Source organism: Hyperoodon ampullatus (genome assembly GCF_949752795.1).
Source record: "Hyperoodon ampullatus genome assembly, chromosome: 7".
Taxonomy (NCBI): domain Eukaryota; kingdom Metazoa; phylum Chordata; class Mammalia; order Artiodactyla; family Ziphiidae; genus Hyperoodon; species Hyperoodon ampullatus.
The window spans coordinates 44,778,448-44,797,526 of NC_136920.1; the positions used below are offsets into that span (position 1 = coordinate 44,778,448).

Here is a 19,079-nt window from a genome sequence, read left to right on the forward strand (position 1 = left end):
GACGTGGACCTGCCCACCAGAAAGACAAGATCCAGCCTCACACACCAGAACAGGCACTAGTCCTCTCCACCAAGAAGCCTACACAACCCACTGAACCATCTTTAGCCACTGGGGACAGACACCAAAAACAACGTGAACTATGAACCTGCAGCCTGCAAAAAGGAGACCCTAAACACAGTAAGATAAGCAAAATGAGAAGACAGAAAAACAAACAGCAGATGAAGGAGCAAGATAAAAACCCACCAGACCTAACAAATGAAGAGGAAGTAGGTAGTCTACCTGAAAAAAATCAGAATAATGATAGTAAAGATGATCCAAAATCTTGGAAACAGAATAGAGAAAATGCAAGAAACATTTAACAAGGACCTAGAAGAACTAAAGATGAAACAAGCAATGATGAACAACAAAATAAATGAAATTAAAAATACTCTAGAAGGGATCACTAGCAGAATAACTGAGGCAGAAGAATGGATAAGTGACCTGGAAGATAAAATAGTGGAAATAACTGCTGCAGAGCAGAATAAAGAAAAAAGAATGAAAAGAACTGAGGACAGTCTCAGAGACCTCTGGGACAACATTAAACTGACCAACATTCGAATCATAGGGGTTCCAGAAGAAGAGGAGAAAAAGAAAGGGACTGAGAAAATATTTGAAGAGATTATAGTTGAAAACTTCCCTAATATGGGAAAGGAAATAGTTAATCAAGTCCAGGAAGCACAGAGAGTCCCATACAAGGTAAATCCAAGGAGAAACATGCCAAGACATATATTAATCAAACTGTCAAAAATTAAATACAAGGAAAACATATTAAAAGCAGCAAGGGAAAAACAACAAATAACACACAAAGGAATCCCCATAAGGTTAACAGCTGATCTTTCAGCAGAAACTGCAAGCCAGAAGGGACTGGCAGGACATATTTAAAGTGATGAAGGAGAAAAATCTACAACTAAGATTACTCTACCCAGCAAGGATCTCATCCAGATTTGATGGAGAAATTAAAACGTTTACAGACAAGCAAAAGCTGAGAGAGTTCAGCACCACCAAACCAGCTTTACAACAAATGCTAAAGGAACTTCTCTAGGTAAGAAACACAAGAGAAGGAAAAGACCTACAATAACAAACCCAAAACAATTAAGAAATTGGGAATAGGAACATACATATCGACAATTACCTTAAATGTAAATGGATTAAATGCTCCCACCAAAAGACACAGACTGGCTGAATGGATACAAAAACAAGACCCATATATATGCTGTCTACAAGAGACCCACTTCAGACCTAGAGACACATACAGACTGAAAGTGAGGGGATGGAAAAAGATATTCCATGCAAATGGAAACCAAAAGAAAGCACAGACTACTAGAAGAGACAAAGAAGGACACTACATAATGATCAAGGGATCAATCCAAGAAGAAGATATAACAATTGTAAATATTTATGCACCCAACATAGGAACACCTCAATACATAAGGCAAATACTAACAGCTATAAAAGGGGAAATCGACAGTAACACATTCATAGTAAGGGACTTTAACACCCCACTTTCACCAATAGACAGATCATCCAAAATGAAAATAAATAAGGAAACACAAGCTTTAAATGATACATTAAACAATATGGACTTAACTGATATATATAGGACATTCCATCCACAAAGAACAGAATACACATATTTCTGCAGTGCTCATGGAACATTCTCCAGGATAGATCACATCTTGGGTCACAAATCAAGCCTTGGTAAATTTATGAAAATTGAAATCATATCAAGTATCTTTTCCGACCACAATGCTATGAGACTAGATATCAATTACAGGAAAAGATCTGTAAAAAATACAAACACATGGAGGCTAAACAATGCACTACTTAATAACGAAGTGATCACTGAAGAAATCAAAGAGGAAATCAAAAAATACCTAGAAACAAATGACAATGGAGACACGACGACCCAAAACCTATGGGGTGCAGCAAAAGCAGGTCTAAGAGAGAAGTTTATAGCAATACAATCCTACCTTTAGAAACAGGAAACATCTCGAATAAACAACCTAACCTTGCACCTAAAGCAATGAGAGAAAGAAGAACAAAAGAACCCCAAAGTTAGCAGAAAGAAAGAAATCATAAAGATCAGATCAGAAATAAATGAAAAAGAAATGAAGGAAATGATAGCAAAGATCAATAAAACTAAAAGCTTGTTCTTTGAGAAGATAAACAAAATTGATAAACCATTAACCAGACTCATAAAGAAAAAAAGGGAGAAGACTCAAATCAATAGAATTAGAAATGAAAAAGGAGAAGTAACAACTGACACTGCAAAAATACAAAAGATCATGAGAGATCACTACAAGCAACTCTATGCCAATAAAAGGGACAGTCTGGAAGAAATGGACTCATTCTTAAAAAAGCACAACCTGCCAAGACTGAATCAGGAAGAAATAGAAAATATGAACAGACCAATCACAAGCACTGAAATTGAAACTGTGATTAAAAATCTTCCAACAAACAAAAGCCCAGGACCAGATGGCTTCACAGGCGAATTCTATCAAACATTTAGAGAAGAGCTAACACCTATCCTTCTCAAACTCTTCCAAAATATAGCAGAGGGAGGAACACTCCCAAACTCATTCTATGAGGCCACCATCACACTGATACCAAAACCAGACAAGGATGTCACAAAGAAAGAAAACAACAGGCCAATATCACTGATGAACATAGACCTATTTTAATGATGAGGAAACTGAGTGTGCAAGAGTATAAAAGGCTAGTAGGATCTAAAACCCTGTATTATGATTAATAATTTTATGGGCAACAGGCAAGGCACATGGAACAATATTTTAAAAGTGAAGTCTCCTTGGTCAGCTGCTTGCACCACAGTTAGGAATAATCAAAACAAATCTATCAGTCTCCAGCTCCAGTGAGTTGGCAATTTATAAGAATGTAAAAGCAAATTAAATTACCGTCAGATGGAACTGAATGAGGCTTGCTCCCCCGGGAATGGCTGCTACTGTGTTATACAACAGACACTTAGAGAAGCTTTTAATTTCTGGTCACTAAGATATCATTTATGAATTGAAGGATTGTGTGTTGGAAAAGAATTAGTTTCCAAATTCATGTAGGTATGGGCTTCAACTCTGGCTCAGCTACTTACTAGCAATGGGGCAATGAGTATGTTATTTAGGCTTGCTGAGTCTCAATTTCTTCAACTGTAATATGAAATAATAAATATTACATATTAATGTATAATTTATTATATTTATTATTATTATATTAATAAAATAATAAAATGCAGTTTCTGGCTCAACAGATGTCAGTTTCTAGTTTTCTTCATAATTCATGACATTCCTCAATCCTTTTTTTTTTTTTTTTTTTTTTTTGTGGTTTGCGGGCCTCTCACCGTTGTGGCCTCTCCCGTTGCGGAGCACAGGCTCCGGACGCGCAGGCTCAGCGGCCATGGCTCATGGGCCCAGCCGCTCTGCGGCATGTGGGGTCTTCCCAGACCAGGGCACGAACCCGCATCCCCTGCATCTGCAGGTGGACTCTCAACCACTGCACCACCAGGGAAGCCCTCCTCAATCCTTTTATCCATGCATAATTGAGAACTTGAATTGTTGGGTGACTTGTCTAAGGTCATATGATGTTCAGAGCCAGGAATAGAACATTAATCCACAGTCCTCCTGATTCCAAATCTATATCCAATAGATTTATGACTGCCTGTAAATGGCTTAGGGATGGTTCAATAAAGCTAACTTAACTTTTGCATTGAGTGTAATATATTGGATTCCTTTAAAATGTCGATTAACTAGACATCACAGTGGGTATACAGATGAAATCATTTTCATTCCTGGTTGAATAATAAACCATATCATGATATTTTCAAAAGATCCTACTGCCTAAAAGACTCCTACAGCAGACTCAGTTAAATTAGAGAGGTTTGAATGAAACTATTTTTGCTGAAATGCCAACAGCCAAGTGGCTAAATATTCAGATGACAATGTATTAGGAAAAAGGAAGAAATCTACTCCATTTCCTGAAATAATTTGAAAAACTTAATCTCAAATTATTGTTTTTATATTTGATTCAGAAGGAGGGGCAGGGTAGGAGAAAGTGTTATCACTATCGTTATCATCATGCAGATTGCAGTCAGACATGGTTTCCAAATTGAGTAAATTACTTAAGCTCTCTGAATATCGAGGTTTTTCATCTGTAAATGGGGACTATAACAACTTTTTATGAAGGATCAAATAATTTATCTATGTAAAGCATGTAGTATATAGTGCCAAGTACAGAGTGTTTAATAATGGCAGCTATTATATTATTATTGAATACAAGACCATTGGGCAGGCCACCAAATTGTTAACCCTGACTCTGTAACACTGGATGAATAGTCATTATTATAATAACTATCATCAATATATCATATAATGATATATTATGATAATTTCCATACATTGGAACTCAAAGAATATGTCAGATACTAAACTAGTCATTTTACATTAACAGATTTCACTGAATCCCTTTACTATAATGCTTTAAGATATGTTATTCTAATTTTAAAGAAAACAAGGTCTCAGAATAATTAAGTAACTTGTTCAGGATTTTGTAGCTAAGTAAGCTACAAAAGTCATGTTTTTATGACTCAAAAGACTATGCCCTTTCCACTGCATTATTCTACTTTCCATTCCATTTAGTTTTTTCATCAACAACAGAAAACACACATATGATAATTGCACCCCATTTTTTTCTGTTGAGAAAAAAAAACAAAGGTCAAAGATTCCAAATAACTTGTCCAATAACATCTGGTAAGTAGCAGAGGTAGAATCTGGTAAATGGCATTAGTCTTCTGATGAGGAATTTGTTCTTTTTCTGTTTCAACACAGGTGACTTATAACATATGATTTGGGGGAAACACATCAAGCTGTCCCAAGTCAAATGAAAAAAGTGAGATATAGAAAGAAGAAACAGATGTATTAATGGAGAAAGTGAACTTAGCGTTCTCTTAAACATAAAGAAATAGCAACAAACAACCAGTTATTAAAAGCTTTAGGAGCAAAAATTCTATCATGACATTAGAGGTTTATCTAAATAAAAATGTAAACCCTATGACATTCCACAGAATCTTTTTCATAAAGAAAAAAGAGAAGCTGTTAATTCACTGAGCTGTTGCCATGGTTACCTAAACCCATGACTCTCTGCTGAAATGTAACTTTTTTTTTCTTCCTACTGTTTGCTTCCATGTGATATGCTTTTCACCTGATGAGTGAATTCCCTGGTCACACTTCACTCATGTCTATCATCTTGGAAAATTTTTTTCTCTTCATTTTGATCCATCATGACAGCTACCCTTTCCTTCTTACGGCTAGCTTATCTGCTGCTTGCATAACATTAGATCTAACTGTGTTGATCATAGGTATTTGTACTTTAATGTTCACCCCCCACCTCCAAAAATAATGGACTGCTTTAATTGACGACAAACATGCTTCTAGTTTAAAAGCTCTTGGCATTAAACAAACCAAAAAATAAAGGAACAAATATACAAAAAAGCATGTGAATTCTGAATATAGGCTTTCTATGAAAACTAACATTAAGTTCATAATTTTTAATATATTATGTTATTGAATAAAAAACCTTATCAGTAAATATTATTAATCTCACTTAAGTAACACTCGGGTTGTAACTTGCCTGATCTTCTCTATGTGTGCTTTCATTTTTTTCATACACACACACACACTCACACACACACACACACACATAAGCCTAGAGAGAGCTACACAAAATGTTTTATTCCAGACAATAAGTTACTGCTTATTTTGGTATAATTGTGTCCTTGGCCTTGGGGATCCAGTGCTATAAATTATGGCTTAATGTTCTAGAAATCTAGCTATGTCTATGCAGAGTTTAATTTTTTATGTGTGTTAGCACTGGAGCTAACATTTCTATTATTTTCAATTTTGTTCAATTCAACATATATTGACAAAGCCCATCCCATGTATATATTATGTTCCTGACCCTGTGGACATAAAGATAAATTAGAAATGGTTTCTACATTGGAGCAGATGGCAGTCTGTTAGACAAAGATAGGTTTGAAAACAATTACATGTATTGAAGAATTATAGGTACTATGATACAAATCTGTACAAAATATAATGATAGTGCAAAAGGGTGAAGGTCAATTCTACCTGAGTAAGGGATGTAGATAAATAAACGTCTAATGGAATAATTTCACTCTAACATGAATGAAAAGGACTACATCAGAATATCTGCCCCAGTTGTCTGTGCAACTGAATTTTAAGGGAGTTAAAGTGACTACAAGTCAAAATTTACATCCATAAATTAGTGGCTTGTTTTATCCCTTCCAAGCCTAAACGGCTCCTTAAAAATAGGAAACAACATGGTTAACTTGAAATAGCATTAGAGTCAAAGGCACTGGGTTTTAGTCCTCAGCTGTGTGACCTTAGACAAATCATCCTAGCTTTCGAGGTCTCACTATCTTCTTTTACAAAATGTAGGCAATACACTACACACCACTGAAGGTCTCTTAGCTCAGAGTTAATAAATCCTATGAGTTAATAAATCTAAAAACTCTATTTTTTTTGTGTGTCAAGTAAAAGATATCTGAAACCGAGAAAAAACAGGAGGCTTTGTACCAAGGGGTCTGAGTCTAAATAATTAAGAAGATATTAATGAACTCACCAAGTCTGGAAGATATTTGGTCTCATCATCTCACATAAAACAGTCTAGTTCTTGATCTGAGTGTTCAATTCAGGCAAAAGCATTTAAACTAGTGGTGTGTTTATTATAGAACCTGAGTTTGTAAAGTGGAAGAGATACCAAAACAATTTGCATATTAATTAAATCAGTGATTCTTAGTGCTGGCTGTGCATTAGAATTACAGTAGAAGTTTTTAAAAATACAGATGCTTGGACTTCACAGTGGACACCCTGACTATGATTTTCTGGCAGAAGGTAGATGGGTGGAGCACATGCAATTTTTTAAGATCCTAAGTGATTTAGAAGACACTGAGAACTGCTGAATTAAGTCAATATAAATAACTGATCTTCATTTTTAAAGGACTATAACCAGAGATGCTCTGCAAAGGAATGGAAACAGCCAACTAGAATTGGGTTTGACTGTCACCTCACACAATGACACCACTCACGGTAGGTGAACATAAGTGTTCACTCATTTCACCTTCCTTATTTAAATCGTCATTTGCTCATTTTTCTTCAATGGTCTTTGTCCTCTGTATTTCCTAATCTTATTTTTAACACCAGTTACTACACAGTAGTTTAATCATAGAACAATATCGAATCCAATGTTGTAACAATTTCAACTTAGTGTTTACCTACTAGACCCAAAAAGTTTTATTTAGAAGTAAAACTGGACACAATTGTAAAGGAGAAAAAAACAGAAAAAATTTCCACTCAATAATCAACAAATGAATAGAAAAAATTAGAAACATAATTTAGGTACTTCCAAGAAGCCTACATCTAATGTAATTAATATCAATTAGTATTTGCCTATTAAGCTTTAGTGTGGATATGGTAACTTTTTGGTAATTTAGATAATCCTCCAGTTTTTCTGGGTCAAGAAAAGCAGTTAAGGAAAGCACTATAACTGACTGAAAATCCCGCATCCAAGCTTAACCGTATTTTAAGCAGTAACGGAGGATGTGAGAGTTAGATGAGAGTTTTGCACTTTATAGATTAAGGTAGGAGGTCTGAATCCTTATTGAAATAGATTTTTTTTTTGAAGCACAATTTTTGCAGCCTTTCCTGCACAAATACACTCCTTTCTCTTGGTAAATAGCTGACATTAGTGACACAAGACATTACAGTGATCATTTTCAATGAGCTTCAATAGGCTCCATTTGGAAGGTGTGTGAACTTAGTGCAGGGGGGCGGGTGGGAAGCCATCCACATTTCAAAATTGCAGAGCGCCGGGTAAGAATGCAAGATTCTTCCCATCTCATTTAAATATTGGGGTTTAGTTCCATAAAGCACTGCTAGTCAAAAGTGCTGTATTAGAAATGATTGGAATACAGGCAGAAAAACATTCCTTCCACCTATGGTTTTAAAATGATAAATAATTAAAAGCATATTTCTTTGGCTACCTTTTGCACCTAATCCAGAGTGAAAAAAATCAGAATAGGAGAAACAGAAATTAAACTTCAAAATAACAATCCCTTATCTTGTACCTAAAAAGTTTGCACTTATTTTGGAAAAAAATTATAATTTCTTCTGCATCTTATTGAAAAAAATGAGGTAGGATGGCCAGATCCTTTAGACATCATAGCAGACATGTCCTTGGAAATACTGGGTTGGCAAAAAAGTTTGTTCAGGTTGTTCCATAAGATGTTACAGAAAAACCCGAATGAACTTTTTGACCAACCCGATATTATAGGGTTGTCATGCAGCCAGGCTATCTGAGAACAAATCTTGTCTCTGCTACTTACTAGTTCTGCGATCTTGTACAAGTTACCTAATATCTTTATACCTCAGGTTTATTTTTTAAAATACATGCTAGTTGATCGATGAATATTAGCTATTTTCATTATTTACCTGTTTGAGCCTCAGGGTCTTCATATATTTTTTTAAAAGAAAATTTAATCTAAGTAATATTCCCCAAATTTTGCTGATGGTGATAATCACTGTAGACATTTAGTAAATGAGGTCTTCCCAGGACCCTCCTTTGAAGATTCTTATCAATGGGATTCCTGGGATAAAGACAGGAATTTGTAATTTTAATTTGTGCAATGTATAAATTTTATTGTGAAGAAAATTTCAGAAACATTGACCTAAATCACTTATTTACCTAATCATCTAAGTATTCATTCACCCATTGGTTCAACAGATACTTCATGAGCTCTTACCATTTGCCAGGCACCATCCCAGGTGCTAGGAGATACAGTGATGAACCAAGTACTTTTTATTCATTAGATTTTAGGAACCAAGTAGAGGATATTAGACAAATAACCACACAAATCTCTTTGGAGCTACAATTGTGAAGTGTGCTATAAAGGGAAAATACACGGTATGTTGAGAGCTCTTGACAGGGAAAATTTTCTAGGCTTGGCAGGAGATAGAGAGATGGGAAAGGTGTTTATGAAGACCTTCCAGAAGAAGTGATTGCTACCGTTCTTTTATGCTCTGATATTGTATGTCCAACACGTCTTACCTGCCAAGAGGAGAAGAAGGATGCTGGGCTGAGTAGATTAGGGTTTGCAGGGTTGCGCCCTCCCATGTACTCATCTGTGCAAATGTCACAATTTTCTGCATCTCGCCAATCCCAGTATGGAATAGTGAAGTTCTCATCCCCTGTCAGCTTCTGGATTTCTTTTTCCCACAGCAGCAAGAAGAGTCTATGCCACGGCAGAAAACCTGGTGCTTCATGAGCAAAATCAATGTCTCTCCAGATTTCAGAGCCCCCAAGTAGTGCGTCCCTTGACACATAATAATGCATCCAGACAAAGAGGTCATAAACGTTGATGTCATTAAACAGAGGTGTTGATCCATTATTCATTTGGCCATAGGTGCCTGTGGGGATGACATAGTCTGGGCTGGTAGTATGTTTCGCTAAAGTGAGGTAGGCAAGAAATTTGTTCTTCTCTGGGACACTCAAATCAAAGATGTTTCTTCTCACCAAAAGTCGCCTCTCTGTGCAGGTGGGTCCCCAAAAGCCAAACTTACAATTTCCACAATTGAATCCCATGAAGTTGCCAAAGCACTGGCAGGTCCGATTATAAAAGACGGAGGGCCAAGACTCCCGATCGTCCACCCCTGCGAAGGGGAACTGAGGTCCAGGTGGTGCCTTGGACAGAATGACGTCCCGACAGGAACCCCTGCCTGAAAGCTGTCCACAGGGACTCCCATCACCCTCCCATGGTGGGCAGCATTCCTTCTTCATCAGGTTCTTAGAGGAGGCACAAGCTCGAGGGAAATGGCCAGCAGAGGTCTGGAAAGTCCACAGCAGGCAGTACAAAGCAGCCAGGAGCATTCTTCCTCTAGTTCTCACAAGGTCTGCCTGAGCTGGTTAATTGAGCCACACACTTCTCTTTCCAGCTACCCCTTCAGTGACTATCACATGTTTTGGCTAAGACCTATATAATACCACTCCCACCTCCAGCATCAAACACTCTCAGTCTTTATCTTAAGCTTTCATCTTCTGAAAACCACATGACTAACTTTTCCTTGGAGTTGGCATGTATCCCACCAGTGGGATAGGCCTACGTTAAAGTGAGAAACACTATTCACCATTAATAGTTTAATTTTTATGTTTAGAATAATAATAATAATAATACCACCTGATCTAAATAAACCCAGTTAATTGACTATAAAATTAGTGATGATTTAAATTGGCAAATGAGAAGCCATGTCAGGAATAGAGCTTCTTTTATTAAGAAAAGTCAGGCAGTGTTAGAGATTTTGGGTGCAAGATGGTTTGTTTCTCAAAGACCATAAATAGGCCACAGCATTGGTAGAATTCGTCTTTGTAGAAAGAGACACTTTTCAGAGCCTAGAGATTATTTCTTATATCTGAAGGTTATTTATTTTATACAAAGTACCAGAAGAAAAATTTTTTTCTGATACACTTCCTAAGTATCTTGATGCTAGCTGCTTGCTTGCTGTCTAATCGCTGATTTTCTGACTATTATTAATGAGAGGTCACTTTGATAGCTGGGTGGTCTGCTTTATTTTGGAAACCTTTACTAGTGAATATTCCAAAGGAAACTCTTTTTTTTCAATTGAAGTATAGTTGATTGTCAATATTATATTAGTTTCAGGTGTACAGCATAGTGATTCAATATTTTTATAGATTATACTCTGCGTAAAGTTATTATAAAATATTGGCTATATTACCTGTGCTGTACAATATATCTTTCTGGTTTATTTATTTTATATATAGTAGTTTGTATTTTTCTTATTTTAATGCTATAATGATCTTGTTTAGCCCATAAGTTCTGGAAACCAGGAATTCATTTGAAATTTTGTTTGCAATATGATCTTGCAAAGGAGTTCTCAATATAGTGAGTGAGTGAATAAGGGCTGATATATTTATTCAACAAATATTTATTGATCATGCCAATTTTTTCAAGATTTTTTTCTCTGTGTGCATAGTGAGCTAGATAAATTGAAATGCATGGATAAAAATATTATTTTACCACTACACTAGTTTTCAAATGAGTAGTGTAGAAAATAAGAACATCAGACTTTTAATGGAGGGACATATTTGTGAACTGAGGATACTGGAAAGGATTGCACAGTTTTGGATAATAGTATGCAAATTTTATTATGGGAGTACCCCTTGAACCAAACTTTGAAGGATAGACATAAGTTGGAAAGACAAATGAGAATGGAGACAACACTTCAGGCAGGAGAAACTGTAGACAAGTGAGAGCTGTACTTCATCTGCTGAGTTGGAGAATCAGCTTCAGATACGCCCCCATGCTATAGGGAATTAAACCTGGGCCCAATCCTTGGAGGGGCTTAAAAATCAAGTGGTTTGTACTAAGGTGAGTTGAAGAGTTACAGGATGAGAGTAGTCAAGTCAAAGTTGCCCCTGTGAGGCTTTCTTCCTTATCCTGCTCCATACTTAAATCTGGTGGTCCCCTGAACTTGAGGAAAAAGTGAGAGAAAGTGAAAGCTCTGAGGAAAGTAGCAGTGTCTGGAGTCTTAGCTGTGGGGATCCAGGGAAGGTCATCACTACATGTGATGCTGGAATGTCAACCTTTCTGCTCTCTACCCATTCTGCTGGAATGTTTCTCATTATTTAGAAGAAACATTAAGTCTCCTCCCTACAACTCTCTTGAGACTCAAAGTAGCCTTTTTAAGTAGAAGAAGCAGTGTGTGTGAGAAGAAGAAGAAAAGAGAAGTTTCCATGGAAATGCCGCCTCTGGCTGGGATCAGGAAGTCATCACATGATCTCCACAAGGAGGCTTAATCTTTTTTCTTCCTTCTTTCAGAGCCACAGAGAGATTAACACAAGGCTTCTTGTCCCTGGGGAGTCTTAGTTCTGTGTTACTTATAACCACATGTGGCCTTTTATAATTCTGTTGCATCTACTTGCAGACAGAATTTAACTTCTCATGTTCAGTTTAATTAAGAAGTTTGCTTTATATGTGCCCCCCATCAGGCTTCCCTGCGAATAACTTAGAAAGCTTCCATCACACCACTAGGCTTCTGTGTCTACTCTCCCAAGTCTCTTTTTCATAATCTTCAGAGCATGCTTAAAGGAATGGCTAAAATGTACTTCGTCCTCTTAGTTGCCTTCACAAAGTTGATATCCTGACATTGACAGATCTCCTTATTACTCTCAAATATAGGACACTATCTCCTCTGGCCTATTTGTAAAACTGTCTTATTGTTAATACAAACTTCTTTAGAGAAATGTCTATTGGTACAGCCACTATGGAGAACAGCATGTAGGTTGCTTAAAAAACTGAAAATAGAGCTACCATATGATCCAGCAATTCCACTCCTGGGCATATATTTGGAGAAAGCCATAATTCAAAAGATACATGCACCCCAGTGTTCATTGCAGCACTACTTACAATAGCCAAGACATGGAAGCAACTTAAATGTCCATCAACAGATGAATGGATAAAGAAGATGTGGTATACACACACATACACACACACACACACATACACACACACACACACACACACACACACTGGAGTATTACTCAGCCATAAAAAAGAATGAAATAATGCTTTTTGCAGCAACATGGATGGACCTAGAGATTATCATACTAAGCGAACTAAGTCAGACAAAGACAAATATTATATGATATCAATTATATGTGGAATCTAAAAATAAAAAAATGATACAAAGGAACTTATATACAAAATAGAAATAAACCCACAGGCATAGAAAACAAACTAATGGTTATCAAAGGGGAAAGGGGGGGAGGGATAAATTAGGAGCTTGGGATTAACATATACACACGACTATATCTAAAATAGGGAAACAACAAGGACCTGCTGTATAGCACAGAGAACTATATTCAATAATTTGTAATAACCTATAAGGGAAAAGGATCTGAAAAATTATATATTATATTTTATAATAACCTATAAGGAAAAAGAATCTGAAGAATTATCTATCTATCTATATCTGAATCACTTTGCTGTACACCTGAAACTAACAAAATGTTATAAATAAACTCTATTTCAGTTAAAAAAACAAAGCACAAACTTTTAAAATGTCAAACCGCATTTAGATTGCTTCCTCCCTGAACTCTAGACGTACATTCACTAGGTGCCTCTAGTTTTCAGAATTTGAAAGTGTTCTGTCCTATCTGTCCTATTGTACGAGTTAACACCTGAGCTAATGTGAGACTCTATTAAGCAGAATTAGGGCCTCTGTAAATATTCTGCAATTATTTGTGGAGCATCAATTATCAAGCATACAATGACAGGTAGGGATGCTATGGTAAGCACAACACAGAGGTTTCTACTCTCATGCAACATATAGCCTATTAAAATAAAGTCTAAATTTTAGTAATTTTAATAATATTTATAACTATGCATATTTTAAATAATTTTTTTTTTCAGTATGCGGGCCTCTCACTGCTGTGGCCTCTCCTGTTGCAGAGCCCAGGCTCCAGACACGCAGGCTCAGCGGCCATGGCTCATGGGCCCAGCCTCTCTGCGGCATGTGGGATCTTCCCGGACCAGGGCACGAACCTGTGTCCCCTGCATCGGCAGGCGGACTCTCAACCACTGTGCCACCAGGGAAGCCCTGCCTTTGCTTTTTTATTTGATGATGGTTTGAACCTTTTTCTCCAGTTTTTTTAGCCCCCCATTCTCTCAATTTTAACAGTAGCTACCATTTATTGAGTATAAGTAACATAATGAGCTCAGTTTGAGTAGCTACCATTTTTAAATAAATGTAACTTTGCAAAAATGTAAAATAGATAGCTAGTGGGAAGCAGCTGCATAGCACAGGGAGATCAACTCAGTGCTTTGTGACCACCTAGAGGGGTAGGATAGGGAGTGGGGGAGGGAGACGCAAGAGGGAGGAGATATGGGGACATATGTATATGTATAGCTGATTCACTTTGTTATAAAGCAGAAACTAACACACCATTGTAAAGCAATTATACTCCAATAAAGACGTTAAAAATAAAAAGAGTTAAATATACTCAAACTAGGAAAAATAATATAAGGAATTAACATGTACACATCATCAAGCTTCTTCAACCATCATCTTCTTCTAGGCACTGTTTCTTCAGTCCCACCCATAAAAAAAAGCAAAAAAATTATTTAGTGTTTTAAAACAAATCTCAGAAAACATATCTTGTCTGTAATATCTCTTGTAAATTGTTAACAAGCACGTAAAAATACAACCACAGTAGCAGTACAACACCTCAGACAAAAAGAGAGAAAAATAATTCCTTTATATCATCGATTTCAAGTTTATGCTCAATTTAATTATCTTAAAAGTGTTTGTTTTTCAAGATCCAAACAAGGTCTATACATTGCTTTTGGTTCATATATTTCTGAGGTTTGTTTTTTTTTTAAATCAATGTTTCTCTTCTTGTTTTTTTTTAATGTAATATACTTAAGGAACAAACCAGATTGTGTCCTACAGAATTCCCCACGTTTTAGGATTGACCCATTTTATCCTTGTGGCATAATTTAGCTTGCTTCTTTATCCTATATTTCCTATCACTTCATGAATATTCAATAATAATCTCATATTTTCTATAATTAGGGAATTAAATATAGGAGATGATTAGATTCAGGTCAATTTTGCTTTTGTTTTTGTTAAGAATGACTTCACAGTTGTTTCTGTGTACTACTTATTCAAAGACATCAGAGGAACGTATTGTCTGGTTTTTGCACTATTCGTTTTTAAATTGATCAGTGGTTTGAGGTGATGTCAGACCATCTTGTCTATTATATAGTTCTCTAACAAACTTTTACCTCATGGTTTTATCATTCACTGATAATTGTTTCTTACATCCAGCATTTCAATGAAAGATTACAAGAATAGTGAATTTTATAATTCTATCATTCTATTTGCATTTATCAACTGTGATTCTTTCGTAAAGAATAACATTTCCTCATCAACTATTTGGCTACTCTGAAATACATTCTGTACAAGAAAGGTGGGATAAATGTTCAGTTCTTACCCTTTATTTATCAATTTTCAAAATGACGATTTGATGCCCTATCAATCTCTAAACAGAACCTATGTATATATTTTAACTATCGTGAAGACTTCTGGAGTTTTATGTATTTGGTGTGTTTCTTTTAGAGGTTAAAATTAATGCAGTAGTCAGCTGATTAGTGACCGTTAGCCAAGCTACATTATGATATGATGAGCAATGATTATTATGATATGTTGAGCAATGATTATTATAATTGTGTTTAAGTGTGTGTTCGTGTGGAGTTGAAGGCAGAAAAATGTAGCCACTGACTCTCTACAGTTTAAGTTTAAACTCATTAAAGTTATTCAGTAAATATTGAGCATCTACCATGCACAAGACCTTGCACTAAATACCTGAGGGATGCAAAGTTGTATAAGTCACAGGCCTCAACTGCCCATGGATTTGATGCCCTGGAGTCAGACTCTAAATTTTTATCTAAGGTCTATGAATTATTAGTTCTTAGGCCTCACAGTAAGAGAAAAGGGGGAAAAGAATAAGCATATACTTAGAACTTGTTCAGTAATTCCACTTATCACAGTTTCTGTGTACTCAGTCATACCACATAGGGCTCTTGAGTTTTAAATGATATAATACATGTTAAACACTCAGTACAAGCTCTGACACCTATTAAGTACTCAATAAATGTTGAAACGGTTATTATTAAAGACCACAAATTGGGTATGGATTATGTTCATTGCTATAGGTCTTACTTCTATGTCTTTTCAGTGTAAAGAGCTAGAAAATAGCTATTTTATTAGATATAATTAAATATCATTATTATAAATTGGCCCATTCTTCTCTACCCAGTAACCTCACTTGCTCTTTTCCTCCAATTAAAACCTTATGTTCTAAGATACTGAACTTTTGCCATTATACTGAGATGTCATGCTTCCTTAGGATTCTGAGCTTAGCACATGCTCTTTCCCCTACTAAGAATGCTTCCTTTTTTAATTCACTTCCATAATCTAGTTACACTATAAGATTCAGCTCAGCTGTTAAGGAAGCCTTTGCTGACGTACAGGCCTCTTTCAATGGTAAGTTGGGGAACTTTCCTCTATTCTCTCCTTTTACCATGGGTTCACCTTTGTCATTGTACTCATCACACTCAACACTGGATTAGAAGGTTCATCCTGGTAAAGTGGAAAGCACTGGGCCACAGATTAGTTCAAATTAATTATGGTGCTGCCAAGTTCTGTGTGACTTTGGGCAAAGCACTTAACCTCTCTGATTTTAACCTTCCACAATTGAAAGTGATAGTGCCTGCCTATCTACTTCCAAAGGTTTTTAATATGCTGTTGCTTCTGTATAGCTTTAGATAACAAAAACTCAATGTCATTGTCTCTTAAACTATTTCACCCAAAATCTGAGCCCTCATCACAGCCATAATTTCTGATTGGCCATTTTAAACCCATTGTCTTTTGCTGAGCAGCTCCTGGGTATCCCATGATCCCTGTGATAAATAAAGAATGTAATTCCCAACATGAGTCTTACCCCACTAAATTAATATAATTAGCATATCTTTTATGGTAAAGAGAAAAAAGTAACCTAGTGATTATGCTTCAAGTGATATCTTTCCAAATAGATACAGCAGACTAATGTTCTATGCAAGATAATGGTTGAAAAAATGTTTACCTAAATGACCTATAGAATGCTTTCCTTCTCAATTTACTTTTCTCCAAATAGTTGCATAGATTACTAAACTAAGTATGGGTTTATGAACATATTCACCTAATCTCAAAGTTTGTGCCCTCTCTTTAGAGTTCAATGAGTCCTGACTATCCTTTTTTGTAAAATAAATAAATTTATTTATTTATTTGTTTTTATGTTTGGCTGTGTTGCGTCTTTGTTGCTGTGTGCAGGCTTCTCATTGAGGTGACTTCTCTTGTTGCGGAGCACGGGCTCTAGGTGCACAGGCTTCAGTAGTTGTAGCACACAGGCTCAGTAGTTGTGGCTCACGGGCTCTAGAGCGCAAGCTCAGTAGCTGCAACGTATGGGCTTCGTTGTTCCACAACATGTGGGATCTTCCCAGACCAGAGGTCGAACCCATGTCCCCTGCATTGGCAAGCGGATTCTTAACCATTGTGCCACCAGGGAAACCCCTGACTATCTTTTTAAACTAATTTTATATGACACTTAACCTGATAGCCCTTTTACTGTTCCCAAGATTAATTTGCCCAGGAACATTCCCTTTAATCATCGTATGCTCTTATTTCTGGACAAACTCACATTCATTGCAGCAAACATTTACTTACATTACACAGTGTGAAGCTTTGTACTCAGAAGAATAACGGGCAGTGCCTACTTTTAAGGGGTCAGAATGACATGCATTCCTTACTTTTTTCATTTAATCAACCAACAAACATTTATTAAGTGTTTATATTTTGCCAAGCAATGTATGTGACAATGGAGGATAACAGTGACAAATGAGCCACAGTCCCTGCTCCGGAGTAGTTCACAGTTTGGAAAGGGATTCAAAGAAATCAAGAGACAATTACAGAACAGTTTGTTAAGTGCATATTGTTAATAATATTGAATGTGGTGTCTGTCAGGGCCCTGGCAGGAAACAGCTGACACACTCAAGTTGACTCAAGTTGACTTTTTGAGGAGGGTTTAATAAAGGAACTACTTACAATGTTGGCAGCAGGGTTAAAGGAAATAAACGTAAGATAATGCAGTACCCTGGGCATCAAGGGCAAAGGGAGGGAACAATTTCTGGAAGACAGAGAAAGTCACTGAATTGACTGAGCCAGCTGGCGGGAGCTGCGGCCTTGTGGAAAGATGCAGGCAACCCCTGGCTACGTGGCAAAGAAGAATTGGGAGATTAAATACCCTGACCCCTGACTCCACTTGCCTTCTGCCTTCTGATCTTTCTCTCTGTGCACTCTGTGGATGAAGCCAAGCTCAAGCCAGAGGAGCAAGGAGCCCATTAATACAGATCTTATAAATCACCTACTTGGGGCCCAGAACAGGGTAGAGAAGGCAAAGAATGGGCCTGGGAGGCCAAAGGAATGATATTCAGCACAGATTCCTATTCTGTACTTTTCACATAATGTCATTCATTTTTACAACAAACCTGCATTAAGTGGTTGTTCTAATCCTGCAGATAAAAAAATGAGGTTCAGAAATTATAGAGGACATATCCAAGGGCATGAAACTAATAACTGATAGATCCAGGGCTTGAATACACCAGTGTGCTTACACTATCTCTGTTCTTTTTACCAAGTCTATATGTTGGTATTTATGTTCAGGGAATCATGGGAATACAGTGGAAACACATAACCCATACTATCTTGTGAAAAGGCCTGTGGAGACAAGATTGTCAGGAAAGGCTTCCTGGGGAAAGATGGTGCCTGAACTGAGCTTTGAAGGAAGACTGGTATAAGTAAACAGAAGAAGGGAAGAAAGTGCAGTGCAGGTAGAAGTAGCAGCAAAATGCAGAGATGACAGATGCAATTAATTGATTATGGTTGAAACAGACAAAGCAGAAATAATGAGAAAATATGACTTCTATACAAGCAGTGTGAAAAATTGATAGGATTTAGGGTCTTTTAGGTGAGTTAAAGACTGGATGCTATTACTTCATTGTGTATAGACAGTGGGGTTCATATGGACAGATGAACAAGATTATTTTCCATGAAAATAAAAGAAAAGGAGATATATAGAAAGATCATCACAAATAATGACACAGCATGCTTCCTCATTACTGAAACCCAGTTCTTTCACCATTCCTCAATTCATCACCCTCAAGGACAAGGCCATCATTTTCTAGAAGCTTCATCATTTATAATTCTTATTAATGCCCAGAGTATAATAATTTGTGCTATTAATGTGGCTGACAGACATAAACTCATTAAAATATTACATATGTGAAAAAAATCAATCAATAATGCTAGGTCTATAAGGAGATTAATAAGACTTCTGGTTCCAAAGTT

General features: G+C 36.6%; 1 protein-coding gene across 1 annotated transcript in view; it reads right to left on the reverse strand.

Moving 5' to 3' along the window:
- TYR (tyrosinase) overlaps positions 1–10,002 on the reverse strand; it is a gene marked incomplete at its 3' end in the record, with an annotated part of 88,847 nt that extends 78,845 nt beyond the window's left edge. The window contains exon 1 of the mRNA XM_079709571.1: positions 9,169–10,002. Within this exon, the coding sequence (XP_079565697.1) occupies positions 9,169–9,987 (819 nt within the window). The 5' untranslated portion in view covers positions 9,988–10,002. The remainder of the gene's footprint in view (positions 1–9,168) is intronic.
- Between the last annotated feature and the right edge of the window lie 9,077 nt (positions 10,003–19,079).